General features: G+C 35.2%; 1 protein-coding gene across 1 annotated transcript in view; it reads right to left on the bottom strand.

Moving 5' to 3' along the window:
• The window catches only part of LOC136039944 (arylsulfatase G-like), a gene marked incomplete at its 5' end in the record, with an annotated part of 41,159 nt that extends 21,449 nt beyond the window's left edge, over positions 1-19,710 (bottom strand). Inside the window, 3 exon segments of the mRNA XM_065723945.1 lie at positions 7,604-7,753; positions 18,051-18,217; positions 19,520-19,710. Coding sequence (XP_065580017.1) covers positions 7,604-7,753; positions 18,051-18,217; positions 19,520-19,710 — 508 coding nt within the window.
• Between the last annotated feature and the right edge of the window lie 571 nt (positions 19,711-20,281).

Here is a 20,281-nt window from a genome sequence, read left to right as displayed (position 1 = left end):
AGGTCCATAAATTATGTCTTTGAGGATGACAACCTCCCCACAGTCTTCAGAGCAAGGGCTATAGGTTATATTAGTTGCCCATTATTAACACATAAGGTTTTTAAGGAAGGGGGGTTGTACAAACTTCGAAGGGGGCTCATTCAATTGGATATCATTGATTCTATTGCCCTTTTTAACCGCCAGGAGAGCAAAGACTCCCCATCGCCACATCCTCTTTTCCCCAAATGCATTCAATTGAAATTTTTAGATAGCCAATTTTTTCAAAATAATTTAAAGATCATATACCAAGGATTTCGGGGCTAAAACAGACCACCAAAGCCTGGAGTCATGATTGCAAGTTATGCTTCAGGGGCATACAACATTTTTATGGAAGGGAGCGGTCGTATAAACTTTAGACGAGGCTCATTTGATTGGAAATTGGAATTTTTAAATGCCTTCTAAGAGTCAAAAGTGCTCAACTCACCCGAAAACCCCTCTTTTCCCCAAATGCATGTGATTGAAATTATGAGATAGCCATTTTATTCAAAATAGTCCAAAAACATAGACAAATGCCTCTAGGGTTGACACAAATCCCAGAGTCCTGTGGCAAGGGTTATAAATTATACCCTAGGGACATATAAGGTTTCTATGGAATGGGTAGTCGTACAACTTTTGATGGGGCTCGTTTGATTTAGAATTGTAAGTTATACTGCCCTTTTTAAGATCCAAAAGTGATTTGAGGGAAACCACCCCTCCCCCCGCCCATTATTTCTCAAATAAATTCCAATTAAAATTTTGAGCCATCTATATTCTTCAGCATTGTTGAAAGGTCCACTGTTTATGCCTTTGAGAATGTCTTTGAGAAGCCCTCAGGACAAGGGCTATAAGTTAGGCAATTCGTTCATTGTTTACACACAATACATGTTATTGAGAAAGGTATACATGTTTAACCTTTATTTTCATGAAATGCGAAGGGCATTCCGGTGAGTCTTTCTGGAAATGTCGAGGAGAATGTTGACCTAAATTAAAACACGTTATTGTATATGGATTTATGGGTATGTATATATATGTATCACAGGAATGACTGAGTGTTGTAATTTGAAATTTTCAGGAAATGATAAGGGAGATGATCAATTGACCAAATAGGCAATTTTTGCCCGCTACTACTACTATGACAACTACCACCACTTCTGCTGCTACCAAAACTACACCTGCCGTTACTAACACTATTATTACCAAAACTACCGCTTCTGTAGGGAGCGCTACTAAGGCTGAGGATATTGAGATAGACATCTGAGGAAACGTTGAACTAAATCAAAACGTACTATATGCATACAGATTGCTCATACAGGCGCATCAGCAATATTTTTTGAACGGCTGATGGTATGAAGAGAAAAGTTCTGGGGCATCATGAATGGGATGTTCAACTGACCAAAAGGCATCATGTACCTACTACTTTTGCCATTAATACTGCCACTACTACTACTAATAATAATAATGCACTGTTACTGTTACTGCTATGATACTAGTACTAGTACAATTAAGGGTGCGTGTATGAAGGTGAAAATTTGGCAGAATACTGAGGGAAAATTTGGACTAAATCAAAACACACTATCTGAGTTCAGATTTTCAAAATGACTTGTCTTAAGAATGGATTTGGGTATTAAGCTGGAAGTTTTAGAAAATACTTAAAGGGGAAAATTAATTGCTGAAAAGGTAATATGTGCATAATATTAGTAACACTATCACCACTGCGACTTTTATTACTACTACTATTGCAATTAAACTGCTCCAGTTACTACTTCGATTGCAAAAACTTGTAATGCTTAAGAGTATTAAGATGAGAAGGGTAAGTAATATTTTTGGAGTGGCTTACCGTATCAAGGTTAAACTTCTGGGGCATCATAAGGGGAAATTTGAAGTAAATCAAAGGACACGATGTGCTTTTAGATAGTCAAAAAGGTGTGTCTTAATAATTGATTTGTGTATTAAGTTGGAACTCTCAGAGAATGCTTAAAGGGGAAGATCAATTGACTAAAAGGCAATATGTGCACGCTACTACTAATACTACTACCGCTGATACATTTACTAGTTCTACAACTACTACTGCTCCATCACTACTTCTATTGCAACTACTTGTAAGCCTGAGAGTATTAAGATGAAAATTTCAAGAAGTATATGAATATACAGGTTATCAAAGAACATATCGGCAATCTCATAGCAATGGCTAATTCTATTAAGTAAAAACTTCCAGGACTTGATAAGGGAGATGTTCAACTAATTAAAAGACAATATGCTAATACTACTGCTGCTAATAGAACTAGTGCTATTACTGTCACTACTATTACTAGTAATACTATTACTAATATTACTAACGCCACTATTGTTATTACTATGGCAACTATGCCTAAGAGTATGAAGGTGAAACTTTCAGGGAATTTTCAGAGGGAAGGTAAATTGAATCAGAACACGCAATCTGTACGCTGGTTGCCAAAAGCCTATATCAACAATGTCTTAGGAACAGTTTTGTGTGTGAAATTAGAATTTACACGGCTTGTTGTGGGGGTGTTGAACTAGCGGAAACAATATTTGCATCATAATCTAATGCTTCTATTCCCACTACTACTACAACGACTAAAGCTAAGGCTACTACTATTAATTCTGCTGCTACTACTACGGTTGCTACTGCCGGTACTACTACTACTACTGCTAAAGCTATGGTTATTAAGGCAAGCATTTAGATTAATATTGAAACTTTCATCATGTGCTGAAGGAATAGTTGAAGAAAACCAAAGGTACTATGTACATACTGCTGCTAATGCTAATCCTACTACTACAACTAATGCTACTACATAAGCTAAGGGTATTAAGGTGAAGCTTTCAAGGAATATTTAGGCGGATGTTAAACTAAGTCAAAACAAACCAAGATTAAATGGATTTTACAACGGTGACAAAGTAATATCTGAAGAACAGCTTACACTAATAAGTAAGATCTTTCAGGGTAAGTTGTGGCGGATTTTGAACTAACCAGAAGACGTTATGTGTGTACTTTCAACACTTTTTCTACGGCTAGTGTAAATAAAGACACTAAGGGCGTTAAGGTGAATCTTTAGGGGACGCTTAGTGAGAGTTTCAATTCAACAAAAAGACTATGTGCTTGCAGGTATAGAAAAGGGCATATAAGCAATGTCATAGGCAGTGTTGCTCTATCACAGCTAGTAGCATAATTGAAACTTTTTAAGGACCCAATTCAATAAGAAATTATAACTTCTAGTGCCCTTTTTAAGAGTCAAAAGTGATTGGTGAGCAATCAGCCCTCCTCTTTAGTCCATAATTGTTCAAATAGTTCCAATCAAAATTTGAGGCGTTCATTTTGTTCAACATAATTGAACGATCTAGTGACTATATCCTTAAGGTTATTAAGTATGTCAACCCCACAGCTATGCAATTTTTCCATTGTGCTTTGAAACTAAATGTTGCTTTAAAACTAAATCAAAACATACTTTTTTATGCTGGTTGTCATTAAGACATCTCAGCAACATTCCAAGAAAGACTGAGGGTATTAAGTTGAAACTTTCAGGGCTGCTTCTATTACTAATTAAACTAAATGAAAAGAGTGTAAGTGTATCCAAGCTGTTAAAGAGCACAAATAGACTTTTGTTGGAACTATATTAAACTTTATTTTCCAGGACAACTAGGAGGTATAATACTGAATTAGACAATACTATTTTTGTCAAGATTTTCAAAAGGGTGTATGGTTGTTAAAAATTGTTGAAAAAGTTCTTACAAAATACAAATAGCAAGCCAAACTATGAATTCTTACATAAAAAACCGAAAAGACACAAAGGTATTATTTCATTTTTCCGTGAAAAAGACAAGGTCAACAAAAAATGTCAACAGAAATTAATTTAAAAAACCTTTTCCCCGAAATAACTTTTTCAAAGAAAAGTAAAGAAATCCATTAAACCAAAATGAGCAGAAATAAAATAAAATAATCTAACAAGCGTAAAACCACCACAAATCACCATCAATAAATAAATGAAACCCAAAAACGGACAGACATTACAATAAATGACCGAGTCGAACTCAAACCAAGCAGAATTTAACGTGATTAGGGCTCACAACCTCTATGCCTTTTCAAGGCCATAACGAGATTTGCACTTTTGCAATTATGTAATATTAGTTATAGTAGTAGTAATGCAACTATTAATACAGTTGCACTTTGCACCTATTTATTGCAATTTCTGTTTGTTTTAGGTTTCATTTATTCATTGATGGCGATTTGTGGCACTCTTACCCTTGGTAGATTATTCGATTTTCTTTCTGCTTATTTTGGTTTAATGAAGTTTTTTACTTTCCTTTGATAAACATGTTTCGTGGGAAAAGTTTTTGAAATAATTTGCTGAAAAACTGCAGTGCAACATATATTCAACGGGTGACCACAACTAGATACAAAATCTGTTTAATATAAACCAAACTTTTGCATAGAGTTTTGCTGAAAATTCATTTTAATACAGCAGATGGGAATTAGTTACCACAAATCTTTGATTGACTAAAAAATTTAATTATTATTCTAAAACAAAATACCTAAAACGTATTGTCTTTAGCTGAACACCAGCAACAAAGTTACAAGTGAAAGCTAAGAGAGCAACAGTCCGTTCGCCTTGTTCAATGTATTTTTTTTCATTTTCGGTTTTAAAATCACTTTGTGTTTGTATTTGAAAAATAAAACTTACTTCTGTCAATTTAATAATAACAAAAAAACAACAACAGAGGTTTCATAGATAGGTATGTACGCATAATTTTTTTCATGGGAGGGGGAGACGCCATTATAAAAAGAACACTCTTTTTTATAATTACAACAAGTGCCCAGACATTTAGGATTCGGAGCGTACCCCAAGGCATACTTTTCTACGGATACTTTCCTGTCCATAGATAAATGTTGACGGAAAAGCGAACATATTAAATCTTGCCAAATTGTACATCTCATTAGGGAAAAAGGCACTGAATTTGTTCAAATATTTTATTTAAAACAGAAGGTTCATAAATGTTTTTTTTTTTAATAACAGAAAGGTGGACATTTTACTCCTTGTTCGAATCATAGTCATACAAGTAACTTCAATTTGTATGATTTTATGGCCAAAACTAAGGTTCTTATAGTCTGTTACCCCTTCATCCCCCTTCCATTAATTTTGGTTAATACTAGAAATTATGTTTAGTATTTTCTAAAATTCCTAATTATAAAGCTGTGGGTATTAGGCAATGCAAACGTCCAAATCGTATTTCATGATTGGTGTTTGGGTCAGAAGCTGTCTAAATGCTAGACATGCAAGGATTTACAATGTCGTAGATTTGAAAGCGCCGGATAAGGTCTCAAGACCCGTGCCCCCTCCAGCATATTCTTAATATGTTTCTATTTTGGAAGATTGTCGTGTCATATTAGCAATAGATTTGTTATCTGCTTGTTCAGAAACACCTGTAAAGTAAAATCAAATACAATGTTCTTACTGATTAATGATTTAATGTGATTTTTTGTGATTTTAATGTGGATTTTTGAAAATAAGCATTCAATAATTAAGATCCATTCTCTATCGACCTCTAAATGATTGTGAGCTGAATATGGCAACATGTCTACATAAGCAAAAGCCGTTTATTTTGAAACATCAAGCTCAAAGTAAAACAGTTCAAAATAGGGATGATACCTTTTTATTGACAGTGAATAGATATAAAATTATTTAACTGGATATTTCGAACACATATACAGTGTTCATCATCAGCAGTAAAACTGCTAAAACAGTTTTACTGCTGATGATGAACATATCTTTTCACTGTCAATAAAAAGGTATCATCCCTATTTTGAACTGTTTTACTTTCGTCATGGAAAGGCAGTGTGGTCTTCGAAGTTATCAACATCAAGCTCAAATTTGCAATATGTGAGTCAAAGGAGTTACAACATGTCTAAATGTATGGTATGGTTTGATACGAGATGTAGAGGGGAGGGAACAAATGACGGATAAACTTGCTAAGGCTCGTTCAATCACAGAGAATAAAACTCCTTGCGTAAACCTGATTTCACCAAGAAGCGACATGTCCACCATTCATGAATATACACTTAACGTATTTTGATTTTGGACCTACATGGCTAACTATAGTAAATCTCAGGTTTGTAATCAGCAAGCAAAGAAATTTCTAAATGCCATTTTTGGTGAAAGGAAAATTTGGACATCGGGGGATGTAGCCAAAAGCCTTTCCTATTGTCCTTCAATGACATTTTTTTTAAAAATCCTGATTTTTGTAATGTGCAGCATGTCCAACTTTCAATTAAAATGCATATCAACGAAGCCTCTGTCTCATTTAGGCTAATTCATGTCTAATTCAGAACGTAATCCTTGGGGCTACACTTTTCATGTCACCTGTAAAGGCACATTTTTTTCCTTTTACACGACCTAATTATGGTGCTACCTTGAAAATTTTATGCAATGTTACAGAGGGCTACGAGGATGCCTAGGGCCACTTTAAGTATTGGAGGGAAGGTAAATTGTCCTTGGGTAAATTTTACCCTGATAAAGAACACTAGACATTTTCATTTGTGATCGATTGGGTGAAGTTCTATTAAAAATCCTCTCTATAAGATGAGATCAGAGAGAAATGCATAAGAAACATGTTTGTCGTATCTGATTCAAAGCTCTTGAGTTGACTATAATATGAAAAAGATGGATAAATAATTCTGAAGCTCACCTCTGGGTCCCTAGTGCTTCTTTTTTCGCATCGAAATGTGAGTACTTATGCATCAGATCCCTATCTGCATTTACAAAAAGATTTTCGAGTTGACATTATAGACCAAATAGAAAACTAAAATACAGTAATAATAACGATAGGAGATATTGAAATCAAACTGAACAACTCCGCAGTAGAAGGCTAATCGTCGTTATTTTATCCAATGGCCTTTTCCAAATGCTAAGAAATCACAAATAACAATCATGATTATTTAAAGAATTTAAAGCTAGATCTTTTACTGACAGCTTCTTAAAAAGGGAGAAATACAGGATTTCACCTCTTACATTGTTTTTTAATATGTTGGAAAGTAAAAAATATTATTTCAGTTTCTTGAGTAAAACATTATTGAATACATAGGAGGTAATATTAGATTTCTTGTTTTACCAACTCAACTAGTGTTTTGGAAAAAGACGGCTGATTTTGACATTCTTATACTTTTTTTTTAAAGCAGTAAAACGTTTCTTTTTAACATTTATCTTGCTGAGAATCCTAAAGATTTCTTGTAGAAACTTGGAATTCGGAGAGACTGTAACTTTTGTAATCTACATCTGTTACAGTAGGTGTCATTACCTTAACACAAACTGATTAAAAATAAAGAAAAAAACATTCTAAAAACAATTCAGAAAATCCTTTGGTTATCATTTTGTTTTTCCACTGTTTCCACTTTGGCAGCGTTTTTTCATTGACCAACAGGGAAATATATTAAAAAACAAATTCGTTTATTATTTGTCAACTTCTCCGCCGTTTATTTAGACGTTTGAATTTTTTTTAGTGAACCAACTGTTTTTGAAAATCATATAATCTAATTGCATCCTATTATCCAAAATAGAGAAAAAGAGAAACTCACTCTGTCTTCAGGCACTTCTCCTCCATAGAATATATGAGATATATCAATGCCATCTATAGTCCGCTTTGAAGTGTAATTAATTCTCCCAATGTTTGCAAGAGTTGGCAAAATGTCTAAGCTTGAGGTTAATTCGTGGGAAGTTGAACCTGCCTAGAAATATAAATACCTCAATCAAGTGGGTCCACAGTGGAGGGCTAGAGGAGGAAGTTGTGCCCTGGAGAACCAAAACTCAGAAATCAACAGAGAAGCGTTAAATGAGCAAAGAGCCATCTGAGTCAATGTGTTTGTTTTCCCTTGGGTAACGAGCAAAACCAATTGAGGAGAAACCAGTTCTCCTTTCACTCCTTTACTACCAGGGGTCCTTATGGTTCAATATAGCATAAGGTAGGATTTTCGAGATAGCGATTCTAATGAGAACAATCGGAAATGACAGAAAATATGTTTAGCTTATAACTCTCTTCACCAAAAGTGCAGCCACGAATATATAGAGGCAGACAAAGTGCGTTTTCAAAATCTGCTGGGGGGGGGGGAATTTCAATTTTTTAATAAAAACAAGAGCTAAGAGCGCATATGGCACTTGTGACCAGGCAAGAAGAGCTAAGAGCCAAGAGATCATATGGTAAAGCTCTAACATAATTAAAAAGAAAATAAGAGGCTTAATGCCGGTCAGGATTTAAAATAAGAGCTCTAGGTCACGATGTCCTTCTAAATATAAAAATTCATTAAGATCGGATCACCCACTCGTAAGTTATAAATACCTCATTTTTTCTGATTTTTCCTCTCCCTTTAGCCCCCCAGATGGTCGAATCTGGGAAAACGGCTTTATCAAATATTTAATTTCTGAACGTTTTTGAACCAATGCATATTTTGATTTTGGCTCTCCGCAGAGGAATAACAAAAACGAAATTCGCTTTTTTTTTTTTTTTTTTTTTTTTTTTTTTTTTTTTTTTTGGCTAAATGGCTTTCTTATAATTTTGATCGAATGATTTTGAGAAAAAAGAGCGGGGGAGGAAGCCTAGTTGCCCTCCGATTTTTTGGTTAATTAAAAAGGCAACAAGAACTTTTAATTTTTTATGAATCTTTTCATTAGTAAAAGAAATACGTAACTTATAAATTAGCTTACGTAAAGAATTTTGTATTCTCTTGTTTTTATTACATATATAAGGGGGTTCGCCCCCTCGTCAGTACCTCGCTCTTTACACTAAAGCTTAAATTCTGTCCCAATTCATTAAGAATGACCCCTGAATCACAAAAGCCGTAGAATAAATAGCTGAAATTATTAAAAATACTTTAGCGTAAAGAGCAAGGTATTAGGAGGAGGTGAGCCCCTTATATGGGTAATAATTTCTGTTCGTTTTAAGTTTTAATGCTGCTCCTTACTTCCAACTGAAAAAAACTTTTCATATTTATTTTTTCATTGTTTTTTTTTAAATAATGCTAGTAAATCCTGCGCTCCCCATCATTGAAATTTTCTTCCCCCATGACAAATTCCTCGATGGAGTTCCCCCAGCATATCCCCGTTTTCTCAACCCCTCCCTCCCTCCAACCACTCGTAACTTTTTATGGGTAGGACTAAACTTGATGAAACTTACATATTTAACATCAGCATTAAAATGCGATTCTTTTGATGTATCTATTGGTATCAAAATTCCATTTTTTAGAGTTTTGATTACTATTGAGCCAGGTCGCTCTTTACTACAGTTCGTTACCACGAACTGTTTGATGGCGAGCGTCAGCAAAAAAGATTTTGAGGACTTTAAAGTTGGCATTAATGCCAAGCTGATGAAACTTGATAAACTTGATATAATTTTGGCAAACCAAAACGAATTGTCGCTGAAGTTTGTGAGTTTGAAAGCCGATATTGAAGTCATAAAATCGGATGGAATAGAACGTGGCAATAGGATTCGTGAACTCGAAAGTCAACTGAATGCTCATAAAGCTTCCTGCTCATAAAGCTTCCTGTCGAAAGAACTATTGTTAATTGACTGAAAAAGCAGAAGAAAAAACTCATCATTCATGGTCTACGAAACGAAAAGGGTAACCAAACCCTGGAATCTAACATAAAATCATGGATCAGTGATACTTTGGGAATTTCTAGCCCTATTACAATTGAAAATTTGTATAGACTGGGGTCTAAAACAAGCAATAACATTACCACTAGGCGGGGCTCATCGAAAACTGAGACGTTAAAACCAGTTTTTCTTTCCCTTAGCAACGACAAAGATGTGCAATTAATTATGCGTAATGTGGGGAAGCTTAAAGGGTCCGGAGCTCGCGTTGTGTCTGATCTTCCTCCCAAACTTAACGATATCAGGAACAGCCTCCTTGCTAAGGCTAAAGGTCTGCGCGAAGCTGGAAAATGCGAGTCCTCCAGGATCAAACAAAAGGGATCTATGGTTAGAAGTATGTCACCTGAACTCTGAAAAGTGGATAAAATACGATGACCATCATGAAGCTTAACAGTTATCAGTGAACTGCAGTGAAGATTATAATGATTATTTATAATGGCTATTATTCCTTTTAAGTGACAACAGTTGAAAGTTCTTCTTTTTTTTTTCTTTTTTTATGGGGTTTTGTCGAGATAAGTGATGATTTTTGCTGTTAGTATGGGTGATGTTCTAATTTGTAGAGAAAAATATATACATATATATTTTTGTTTCTTTTCTTTCTGGTCGTCATCATGGTTTGCTTAAAAATCAAATATGATCTAGCCGTAATAATCATGGTCCTTTTTTTGTCTTTTGTTGTCTTCTCTTTTGTTCTTTCTGTTTTTTATTGTAGATGTAGATCAGGTTCTTAAGTGTAAAACTGTATTTTATTGCATTCTGTTATTAATTTTCCTTTCTTTGCCATTTTGCCTGCCCCGCTTGGGGGCGCGTCTACTAAGAATTAATGTCTAAATTTACAAATGTTGGGAATAAGCTTGATAGGCTAGAGGCGGATCCGCTTGATCTTAAACAAATTCTAGCGAATGATTTAGTGAAAGAAGACTTTGGTAATATGGACAAATCTGTGGCGGCTCTCCTCAAAAACAAATATATTAACAATAATGATTTAGATCATATAGCTACTCCAGGTTCATTTCGGTCAATATTCTGGAATTGTCGTGGTCTTATGAGTAAAATGGATTTTCTATCGGCATTTCTTCCCAGTCATGATATTTTGTTGATTGGGGTAAGTGAAACATTTCTTAATGATAATCTTTCTTCTTTAGTCCAAATTCAGGGTTATAATTTTTTAAAAAAAATCACGAGTTTCAAAAAATAAAGGAGGAATCGGGTGTCATGTACGTAATGATATTCATTCGCGAAAAATAACAGATTTTGATGACTTATATGAGGAAATAAAAGTTTAATTTTTAATTTTACAATTGAAAATACATAATGAGACTGTTGCCTGTTGCTTTTGTTATAAGTCCCCTCATGTATCAACCTCTTCTTTTTCGTCATCACTCAATACCCTCATGAAGCTAATATCATGGAAGTACAGAAGGGTAATTTTGATGAGAGACTTCAACATCAATTTGATTTATGATTCACATCAGACAACAGATAAAGAAATGAATGAGCGTAGACTTAGCAAAAATGCGATAGATTTTCTATTGATGTGCCTGTCGCATTGTTTATTACCACTTTGTAGCATACCTACAAGAGTAACTGCAACGTCGGCATCACTTATTGACAATATTATGACGAATTTCGAGACTAATCTAATAAGGATAATGTTGGTTGACTCTTCGGATCATTTCATGTTGTTTTCTGAATTAAAAAGTGAGCTTAAACCGAATATAATTTTTTTTCCAAAAAGTCACGGTTACTCAATAAAAATACGCTACGACTATTAAAAGAAAGATTAAGTATTATGAATGATAATGGACCTTTCGAATCTGAGGATGTGAACAACGTCATGGATTTATTTTTAAAGCAGTTTAAGGAAATATTACATGAAACATGCCCGGTGAAAAAGATTGGTCTGAGACGTTATCAATCTCCTAATAAGCCGTAGATAACCGAAGGCATGCTACGATCTATAAAGTTTAAAAATCAGTTATTCAGGAGGCAACTTAACTGTCCATCTGATGAAACTATTTCTGAATTTAAAAGGTATAAAAGTCAATTGTCAAAAATTCTTCGTTCGAAAAAAAGGAATTATCATGAACGAGAGTTTGAGAAAGTTCGTATCTCTCCGAAAAAGACTTGGTTTCTAATTAACGAATGCCTTAGTAAAGGGAAGGACCAAAGTTTTCCAGATGAAATGTGCATGCCTGGAAATCAAGTACCTCTTAAAGATAAGAATGAAATAGCAGATGCCCTAAACCGGCATTTTGCCGAAATAGGGGAAAAACTGCAGAGTCTGCTGCCTCATCCGGGTCAAGTGGTCAAAATAAAAATGACTTTAGAAATTTCCTTCCGCCATCACATGATAAGTCAATATTTTTAACACCGGTTTCCGAACAAGAATTAAAGAATGTAGTTACTCTTTTGAAAAATGGTCATTCTGAGGGTATTGATGGATCATCGACATTTCTGTTGAAAGAAATACTCCCCCAAATTTCGCACATTTTATGTCATATAATAAATCTGGCATCTAAAAATGGGACGTTTCCTTCGTCGTTAAAAGACTCAAGAATATTGGCTCTTTACAAAGGAGGAGAGAAAACAAATCCATCAAATTATAGGCCTATATCGCTCCTGTCGGCTTTTTCCAAAATAATTGAACGTTGTCTGTATGACAGAATAGTGCGTTTTTTTAGATCATTTTGAAATAATAAATCACCTTCAGTTCGGATTTCGCAAATGTCACTCTACCGACCATGCGGAGCTATTATTAACACAGTATGTCCATGCTATTTTTGACCGTGGAGAAATTCCAGCTTCCATTTTTCTTGACATCAAAAAAACGTTTGATTCAATATCTCATGATACTTTAATACATAAGTTGGATCATTACGGTATAAGAGGGCCAGCAAAATCCCTAATAGCATCTTATATTAAGGACCGTTCTCAGTATGTTGATGGAGGTGATGTTTCATCTGAAATGACTCGTCAATCTAATACCGCTGGTGTCCCGCAAGGGTCAGTACTTGGTCTCCTACTTTTCTTAATTTTTGTGAACGACCTGAATAATTCAATGAGAATATTTGGATTAAATTTGCAATTTGCGGATGACACTGCGTGTACTGTCGCAGGGAAAGATGTGAGCTGTTTGAAACTTGCATTGGAAGAAGCTTTCAACCATCTTCTATTGTGGCTTGAGTCAAATTACCTAGCTCTTAACGCTGATAAAACGAAATCTGTCGTTTTCTCGCGTTGTAACGCTGCAGTTCCTGAGCTTCAACTAATTGAATCAAGTGATTTTAAAATAAAGATTTCACGAGCAGCAACTATGCGATACCTCGGAGTCCCCCTTGACTCTAATCTATCATGGAAGCCTCATATATCTAATCTGCGGATGAAATTGGGGAGAAATATAGGTGTAATGCGAATACTCAGGTCATCCCTTCCCTTTGAAGCAATGAGATCACTTTATTATGCACTTATTCATTCTCATTTAATGTTTTCATCACTTGTTTACCTTACACATTTAGTTCTCATATTATGCCACTTCAGAGACAACAGAACAAAGCTTTGCGGGTCCTTAAGAGCTACTTGCCTTCCCTAAATTATATCCAGCGAAGTCGTCAGCTGATTCTCTGTATTGCTTCCTTAATATTCTTCCTTTAAGACATTTTGTGACAGTTGAATCTATCCTCTTCAAATTGAAGTATGACCGTGGTTTGCTTCCCTCGTTTTTTCGTTCCTCGAACCTTTTCCCACTTAAAAAGTATTGACCACGGACATCAAATTAGAAATTTCAATAAGTTATATCAGCCAAGAACAATAAATGAAAGATCGAAATTTTCCCTTCGAAACTCGGTAATTCGGTATTGGAATATTTATACTTCTAAATTGGATACTTCAAAATCAATTAAAACAGCTAAAAGAAAACTCAAATTTATGTTGATTTATTGATAAATTTTTCGTGATAAGTGAATTGTTGTTGGTTGGTGGGGGGTCGCCTTTGGGATGTTAAGTTTGTTCCCATTTTATTTGTTTTTTATGATACTGGACCTAGGCATTCTCCAGGGTTCTTGGTATCTTTTATTCATTTTATGTTTATTTCGCTGGATGCGTCAACGGGTGGTGCTGTTGACCGGACAATTGATGGGGGAATATGTTTAATTACAATTGTTTGAATTGCATGTAGTGAAGTATGGATGTTGTATTTATCTAAAGAAATTTTTTTTTCATCCCGTGCATTACGAATTTGTCTTCTCAGCCGGGCTCTGGACATTTTGTAACTTATTCTATTATTAAAATGAACCTGAACCGTTCGAAAGTTAAAAATGCTTCGTTTTTTCTAATTTGTCAGAATGAACCCCCCCCCCCCGCCCTACCCCAAAGAGAGCGGATCCGTTTCGGTTATGGCAATCATGTATCTAGGACTTGTGCTTATTTCCCACCAAGTTTCATCACGATCCCTCCACTCTAAGTGTTTTCCAAGTTTTAGGTTTCCCCGTCCCAACTCCCCCCCCCAATGTCACCAGATCCAGTTGGGATTTAAAATAAGAGTTCTGAGACGCAATATCCTTCTAAATATAAAATTTCATTGAGATCCGATCACCCATTTGTAAGTTAAAAAATACCTAATTTTTTCTAATTTTTCAGAATTAAAAACTACCCCAAAGAGAGCGGATCTGTTCCAGCTATGCCAATCATGTATCTAGGACTTGTGCTTAATTTTCCCACCAAGTTTCATCCCGATCCCTCCACTCAAGTGTTTTGAAGTTTTAGGTTTCCCCCTCCTAACTCCCTCCCAATTTCACCAGATCCGGTCGGGATTTAAAATAAGAGCTCTGAGACACGATATCCTTCTAAACATCACATTTCATTAAGATCTGATCAACCGTTCGTAAGTTAAAAATACTTATATTTTTTCTATTTTTTCCGACTTAACGGCCCCCCCCACTTCCCCTCCCCCAGATGGTCAAATCGGAAAAACGACTATTTTTAATTTAATCCGGTCCGGTTCCTGATACGCCTGCCGATTTCATCGTCTACCTGGAAGTGCCTAAAGTAGCAAAACCGGGACCGACAGACCGACAGAATTTGCGATTGCTATATGTCACTTGATTAATACCAAGTGCCATAAAAAAAGCCAATCACCTTCTCTCAAACACCCCCAGGGTAACAACCACCATCTAAATACAATTCCACTTGCCCCAACGCCTTCAGTCCGCTTCTCCCTTCAGCCCTATATCCCACTCACACCCCCCCCCCTCCGCCAAAAAAAGCTAAAAATCTAATTCCCCAAGAAATACTATTTTAATCTCTTTTTAAATGTGGGAGGCACACAGCCGCCCTGACACTCACAGGAAGCAAATTCCAAATAGAAGGACCAAGATACTTCAAAGTAAAACCAGACCTGACGCTATTTTCAATATCCACAACCAAGTTATCAAATCTTCTCGTATCATCCTCATGAACCGTGCTTCTGAAACGGTAAAATTCAGCAAATGGTCCGGGACTAGATTATGTACATAATTAAACACAAACATCGCCGCTTGATAGCCCCTTATCTGTCCAACATTGAGAAGCTTTAGAGCCTTAAAGCATGTACTGTTGTCTTTCACATTTTTTACGTACTTCCCAATTATTCTTGTTGCTTAATTTTGTAGAATTTGCACAAGTTTGTAATTAACATAGAAATTGCTCCTCTAAACAAAACATCCTTATGACATATACGGGTAGATTATTGCAAAACATATCGTGGGGAGAGTACGTTCCGGCAGAAAATGCTTCTGTCTTCAGAAAATGCCAACTCCACGTGCAATTTTGGTGGAAATAATGACTCTATGATGCTTCAGCGAAAGATTAGAATCAATATGACAGCCAAGGTACCGTAGTGATTTAACTTATTCACCAGGCTTTTCACAGAATAGGACTTTACCACTTATATCAACAGTCACCCACTCTACAGAATGTCAGTAGAAATGTCTTCTTTAAATTCACGCACAGCAAACTTAAACTCAAACACCTCCAGTCTTTTGAGAGCATTATTAGCTTTTGTTATTAAATCATTGACCGATTTTGCAAACATAGTTAGCGCAGTGTCATCCGCACAAGAAGTAATACATACATCCTGCAGATAAAAGCGCATCATGTCCATGTAAATTAGATAAAGTAAAGGGTTCAGCACAGAGCCTTGAGATACACTACACTTCACAGAAAAAAACGATGAGACTGCATCTCATGCAGTCTCATTTACAAAAAAAAACTTTTAAGAGACCTACCATAATGATAGTTCTCAAACCATTATAGACAAACTCCATTCATTCCAACCTTTCTCATTCGATGAACCAACGCTTGGTAGTCAACTGTGTCAAGCGCTTTTCTAATGTCAATAAAAATAGGCATAGCTGCGATACCTGTTTGATGCATACTTAACATTTTGAACCGGGTGCTGTGAGGCGCGCGTCATGGAATGACCCTTTTGAAAACTATACTGTGTCTGAACCAAAAGCCTATTCATCTGAAGGAAACTATAGAGCCATTTACGTACTACTATCTCCAGTTTCTTTTAAAAGATAGGTGGAATTGATGTGGGTCTCCAGTTTTCTATATCGGCCTTGCGACCACCTTTGTCAAGGGGAATGACCTTCGCCAAGAAAACTGCACCGGAAAAAATTCCCTTTTATATGGCAAGATTAACGATAAAAACTAGACAGGGAAGAATATATCCTAAAATCACTTGAAGAACTGGAAGGGGCAAACAATCAATACCGGCAGAATTAAACTTAAGTGACTGCACAACTTTACGCACTTCTTCGCTGGTGCACGGCTGAAATTCCATTTTTAATGTTTGAAGACGGATGCCATTAATAATATTGCAGTTCATTTCATTATTATTATTGCTAACACTAGATTACACCTCGGAACCAATATTCGACAAACATTTAGCAAATTTATTTACAATTTCAGTTGAATGACCACGACTACATCTTCCAAATTTATGTCTGCTGTAGTCTCTTTAAAAGGAAGGTACATTTGGTGAAAAATCATTAACCGTCACAAATATATCTACACAGAGAAATATTTGGTTCCTCAAGGTTTGAATATTATTTTAAAACTTGCGTTTATTGTTTTAATAGAAAAAAGAATAATTACTCCAATATATATGTGATTCTTAACGAAGTGCAAATAATAGTTTAAGAGGGTGACTGCTCTACTCCTATGTAATATCTGCTGTAATTTCAGTTTATTTTAAGTTCAAATTATTATCAACTATGATCTTAGTTCCTTTTCAGTTTTTTCTCTGTCTGTATTTTTTGTTCATTTTAATTTAGACTTCTTATAAGAATTAATTTTTACTTTTTATCAGTCCTGTTTTCACTCTTTACGTTGAATTCGAAAGTTAATTATTTCTAGCTTGAATAATGAGAAATCCCACACTACTATGTTGGTCAAAAGTATGATGTTTTTCCGACAAAAGGTATTTCAGACAACATTTTTTGCAAGCCTGTCGAAGCCTCTCAACCTTCTCTATCCCTGAAAAGCTCTGGGATAGGATTCATCAAGAGCTGTAAATATCCTGACCCTAAAAATACTGACTGGCTACAAAGACATTTGAGCAAAATTTTTAAGTTACTAGCCCACAATCATGAAACCAAAATCAGATCCAAAAATCTTGATATAAGATAGAATCATTGCTTACATTTGCTCTAATACATAGTGTATATGATATACTCTCAGAAAAATGGGGAAAAATATTTTAAATTCCACACAGCTGCATTAACTCGACATCTGTTAGGTTACAGGATATAGATTTTGTAAAAAAAAACAGAACAAAAATCCGGGGTCATCTCTATTATCAACGACTAAATCGATGCTTTTACTAAGATACACAATTAACAAAAAATAGTTTTCAATAACAATTCTTACAAGCGAGAAGAAGAGATAAAGGTTATTGAAAAAAAGAGCTATAATTGTAAGAGAAACGTATGTTAGAACTTTCTCTCTTATATGAAAAAAAATTCGTCGACTAGCACCGAAAATCACTATGTAGCATGCAAATTTTGGCAATTGTAGCACTCTAGGAACTGAGTGGTGGCAACCCTGACTATAAATCTCACTTTGAGATAAACAGCACACTATACCTTTTGAATTACCACAACAAAAATGATCTCAAAAACAATTATTTAAGAGAGTTAAGGGGAGTATGTTCCGCCCCAAGAAGACTAAATGAAGAATTGAATATTTTCAAGAAGGAGATACAAATTCTGTGCAGCCAGCAAAAATAGCCTAAAAAAAAAAAAAAAAAAAAAAAAAAAAAAAAAAAAAAAAAAAAAAAAAAAAGGGTGAAATGATATCATTTGCCTTTTGTACAGATTTTTTTTTGATAAACAAACCTCAACCACACCAGGCCAGTAGACTATTGATGGAACTCGATGTCCACCCTCCCAGACTGTCCCTTTTGCAACACTTCCTCCACCACCAACATTTGACTGCCAGGAGCCAATAAAAGGACCAACAGAACCTCCAAAAAGACATTTTGAAGCCCACGGTCCGTTATCACCTATAAAAGAAAACAAATTGAAAGAGCTGACAAGACAATAAAACATTAATGATGAGCAAAATTATTAATATTTATTTTCATAAGGACAAGATATTTTTTCACAGGATCCATTGGAGATGACTTATTCTATAAACTATCTGTTCTATTTAATTTGCACAAGCCAAGGAGCCTTTAAGGGAGTAGTATAGTGGTTTATTGTATGTGTGTTTAATCATGAATATATCTTATCTTAATAAATGAACAATTAATAAGCATTTCAAAGTCTACAACATTTGAAATCATCCGAGGCACCTTAAGCATAGGTTGATTTTTTAAATTTTATTGAATAGGCCTACGGCTTCCAAAACTGTTCGAGAAATTTTCCACCTTTAACTGCATTCGATGTTAATCCAAAAAGGAAGAAGAAGAAATCTGCTAAAATTTTTAAAATATTAAATATTTCAGGTTTTTAAATCTTACAGCGAGAAGTGTGGAATATATTTGCTAAGTACAGAGTTAAAAATACTAGAGAATAAAGTTAAAAGTGCTATTGCTACATTTTGAAGATGGAATTCTGCCATGAAAACTCGTTATTATTCAGGAAATGACATACAGTACTAAAAATATTATTCTAACGATCACTTGGTGGAACAGTAAAGTTTTTTATGACTTCACTACTTTAGGAACAACAGAATTATCTAAGTACCATGCGGCAAGCTTACATATTTGAAGGATTATGCTTACTAGCACGGTGAATATAAGTAACTAAGGGGGAGGGGGGCAATTTTATTTTTTGTTGATTTCTTTTCAATGAAAAAAAAAGAAAGTCAAATATTTTTTTTGGGGAGGGGGAAGAAGAGGCAAAAAAAATCTAGAGATGCAAACACACCTTTTTTATCCCCCTTCCTCGTTGACGCGTCTGGTCATAGGTGCTTACAACTACCAAGACCTAATATGCTTTATTTGGCCCAGTTAGCAACGGAATATTCAAAATTCTCCATTGTTTTTTCACTAAGGCCAATTTTAGCATATAATTTGCTCACTCATGGTGTAAAAAATTCCAGCGTTTGTCTCTGTACCACTAAACGAAGGCTTCAGCTAAAAAATTGACCACATCCTGAAGCATATACTTGGTTTACTTCAAAATTCAGCCCTTTAGGCAACTTCACCAATTAGAAAATAATATTAAAATAGCTGTCTCTGCAGACAACATTAAAGAAGAAACTAAGTATTTTAAATCTTGGGGTTTTTTATTATAATAAATATGTCCAGTTTTTAAAATTCAACAGCGACCTGAAATATAAAAATAAAGGTCTGACTTACTCATAAACCAGATCAGTGTATTGGAGTTATTTGATTTTTTCACCGCAGCAGTTACTTGACCCACAATCCAGTCCATTTCAAGCAGTACATCGCCATAAATCCCTCTTTCGCTTTTGCCTTCGAATTTCTTAGACGGTGTGAGAGGTGTGTGAGGTTGTGACAGTGCCATGTACAAAAAGTAAGGCTTAGAACTAAAAAAAAAAACTGTTTAGTTAATTGAATTCAATTGTATTTTATCATAATTAAAAGTACTTAATAAAGAATGTTAATTTGACTCAGCATGATCAACTGGTAAAATGGAAATGACAAGTACTAGTTACTTACCGTCGTCATTGTAATTTGAACCATTTAGAGGCTCTTTTTACCGCGTCCAAACACCAAACACCAGCAAAATACCAAAACCAACAACTTTAATTTCAGTTTTAGCCCGTTAAAGACATGTACTCTTTTCGTGATTTGCTAAGAGACATAAGAGAGAGGGAGAGAAAACAAACATAAAACCCATTCTTTTCCGAGTTCAATTATGCCAATTTCTTTTATGTTGCTTCAATTGCAAATAAAACCAACAACTTTAACTTCAGTTTTAAAAGACATGTACTCTTTTCGTGATTTGCTAAGAGATCTAAGAGAGACAGAGAGAGAGACAGAGACAGAGACAGAGACAGAGACAGAGACAGAGACAGAGACAGAGACAGAGACAGAGACAGAGACAGAGAGAGAGAGAGAGAGAGAGAGAGAGAGAGAGAGAGAGAGAGAGAGAGA

Source organism: Artemia franciscana, chromosome 20 (assembly GCF_032884065.1).
Source record: "Artemia franciscana chromosome 20, ASM3288406v1, whole genome shotgun sequence".
NCBI lineage: Eukaryota > Metazoa > Arthropoda > Branchiopoda > Anostraca > Artemiidae > Artemia > Artemia franciscana.
This window is presented reverse-complemented; position numbering and strand designations above follow the sequence as displayed.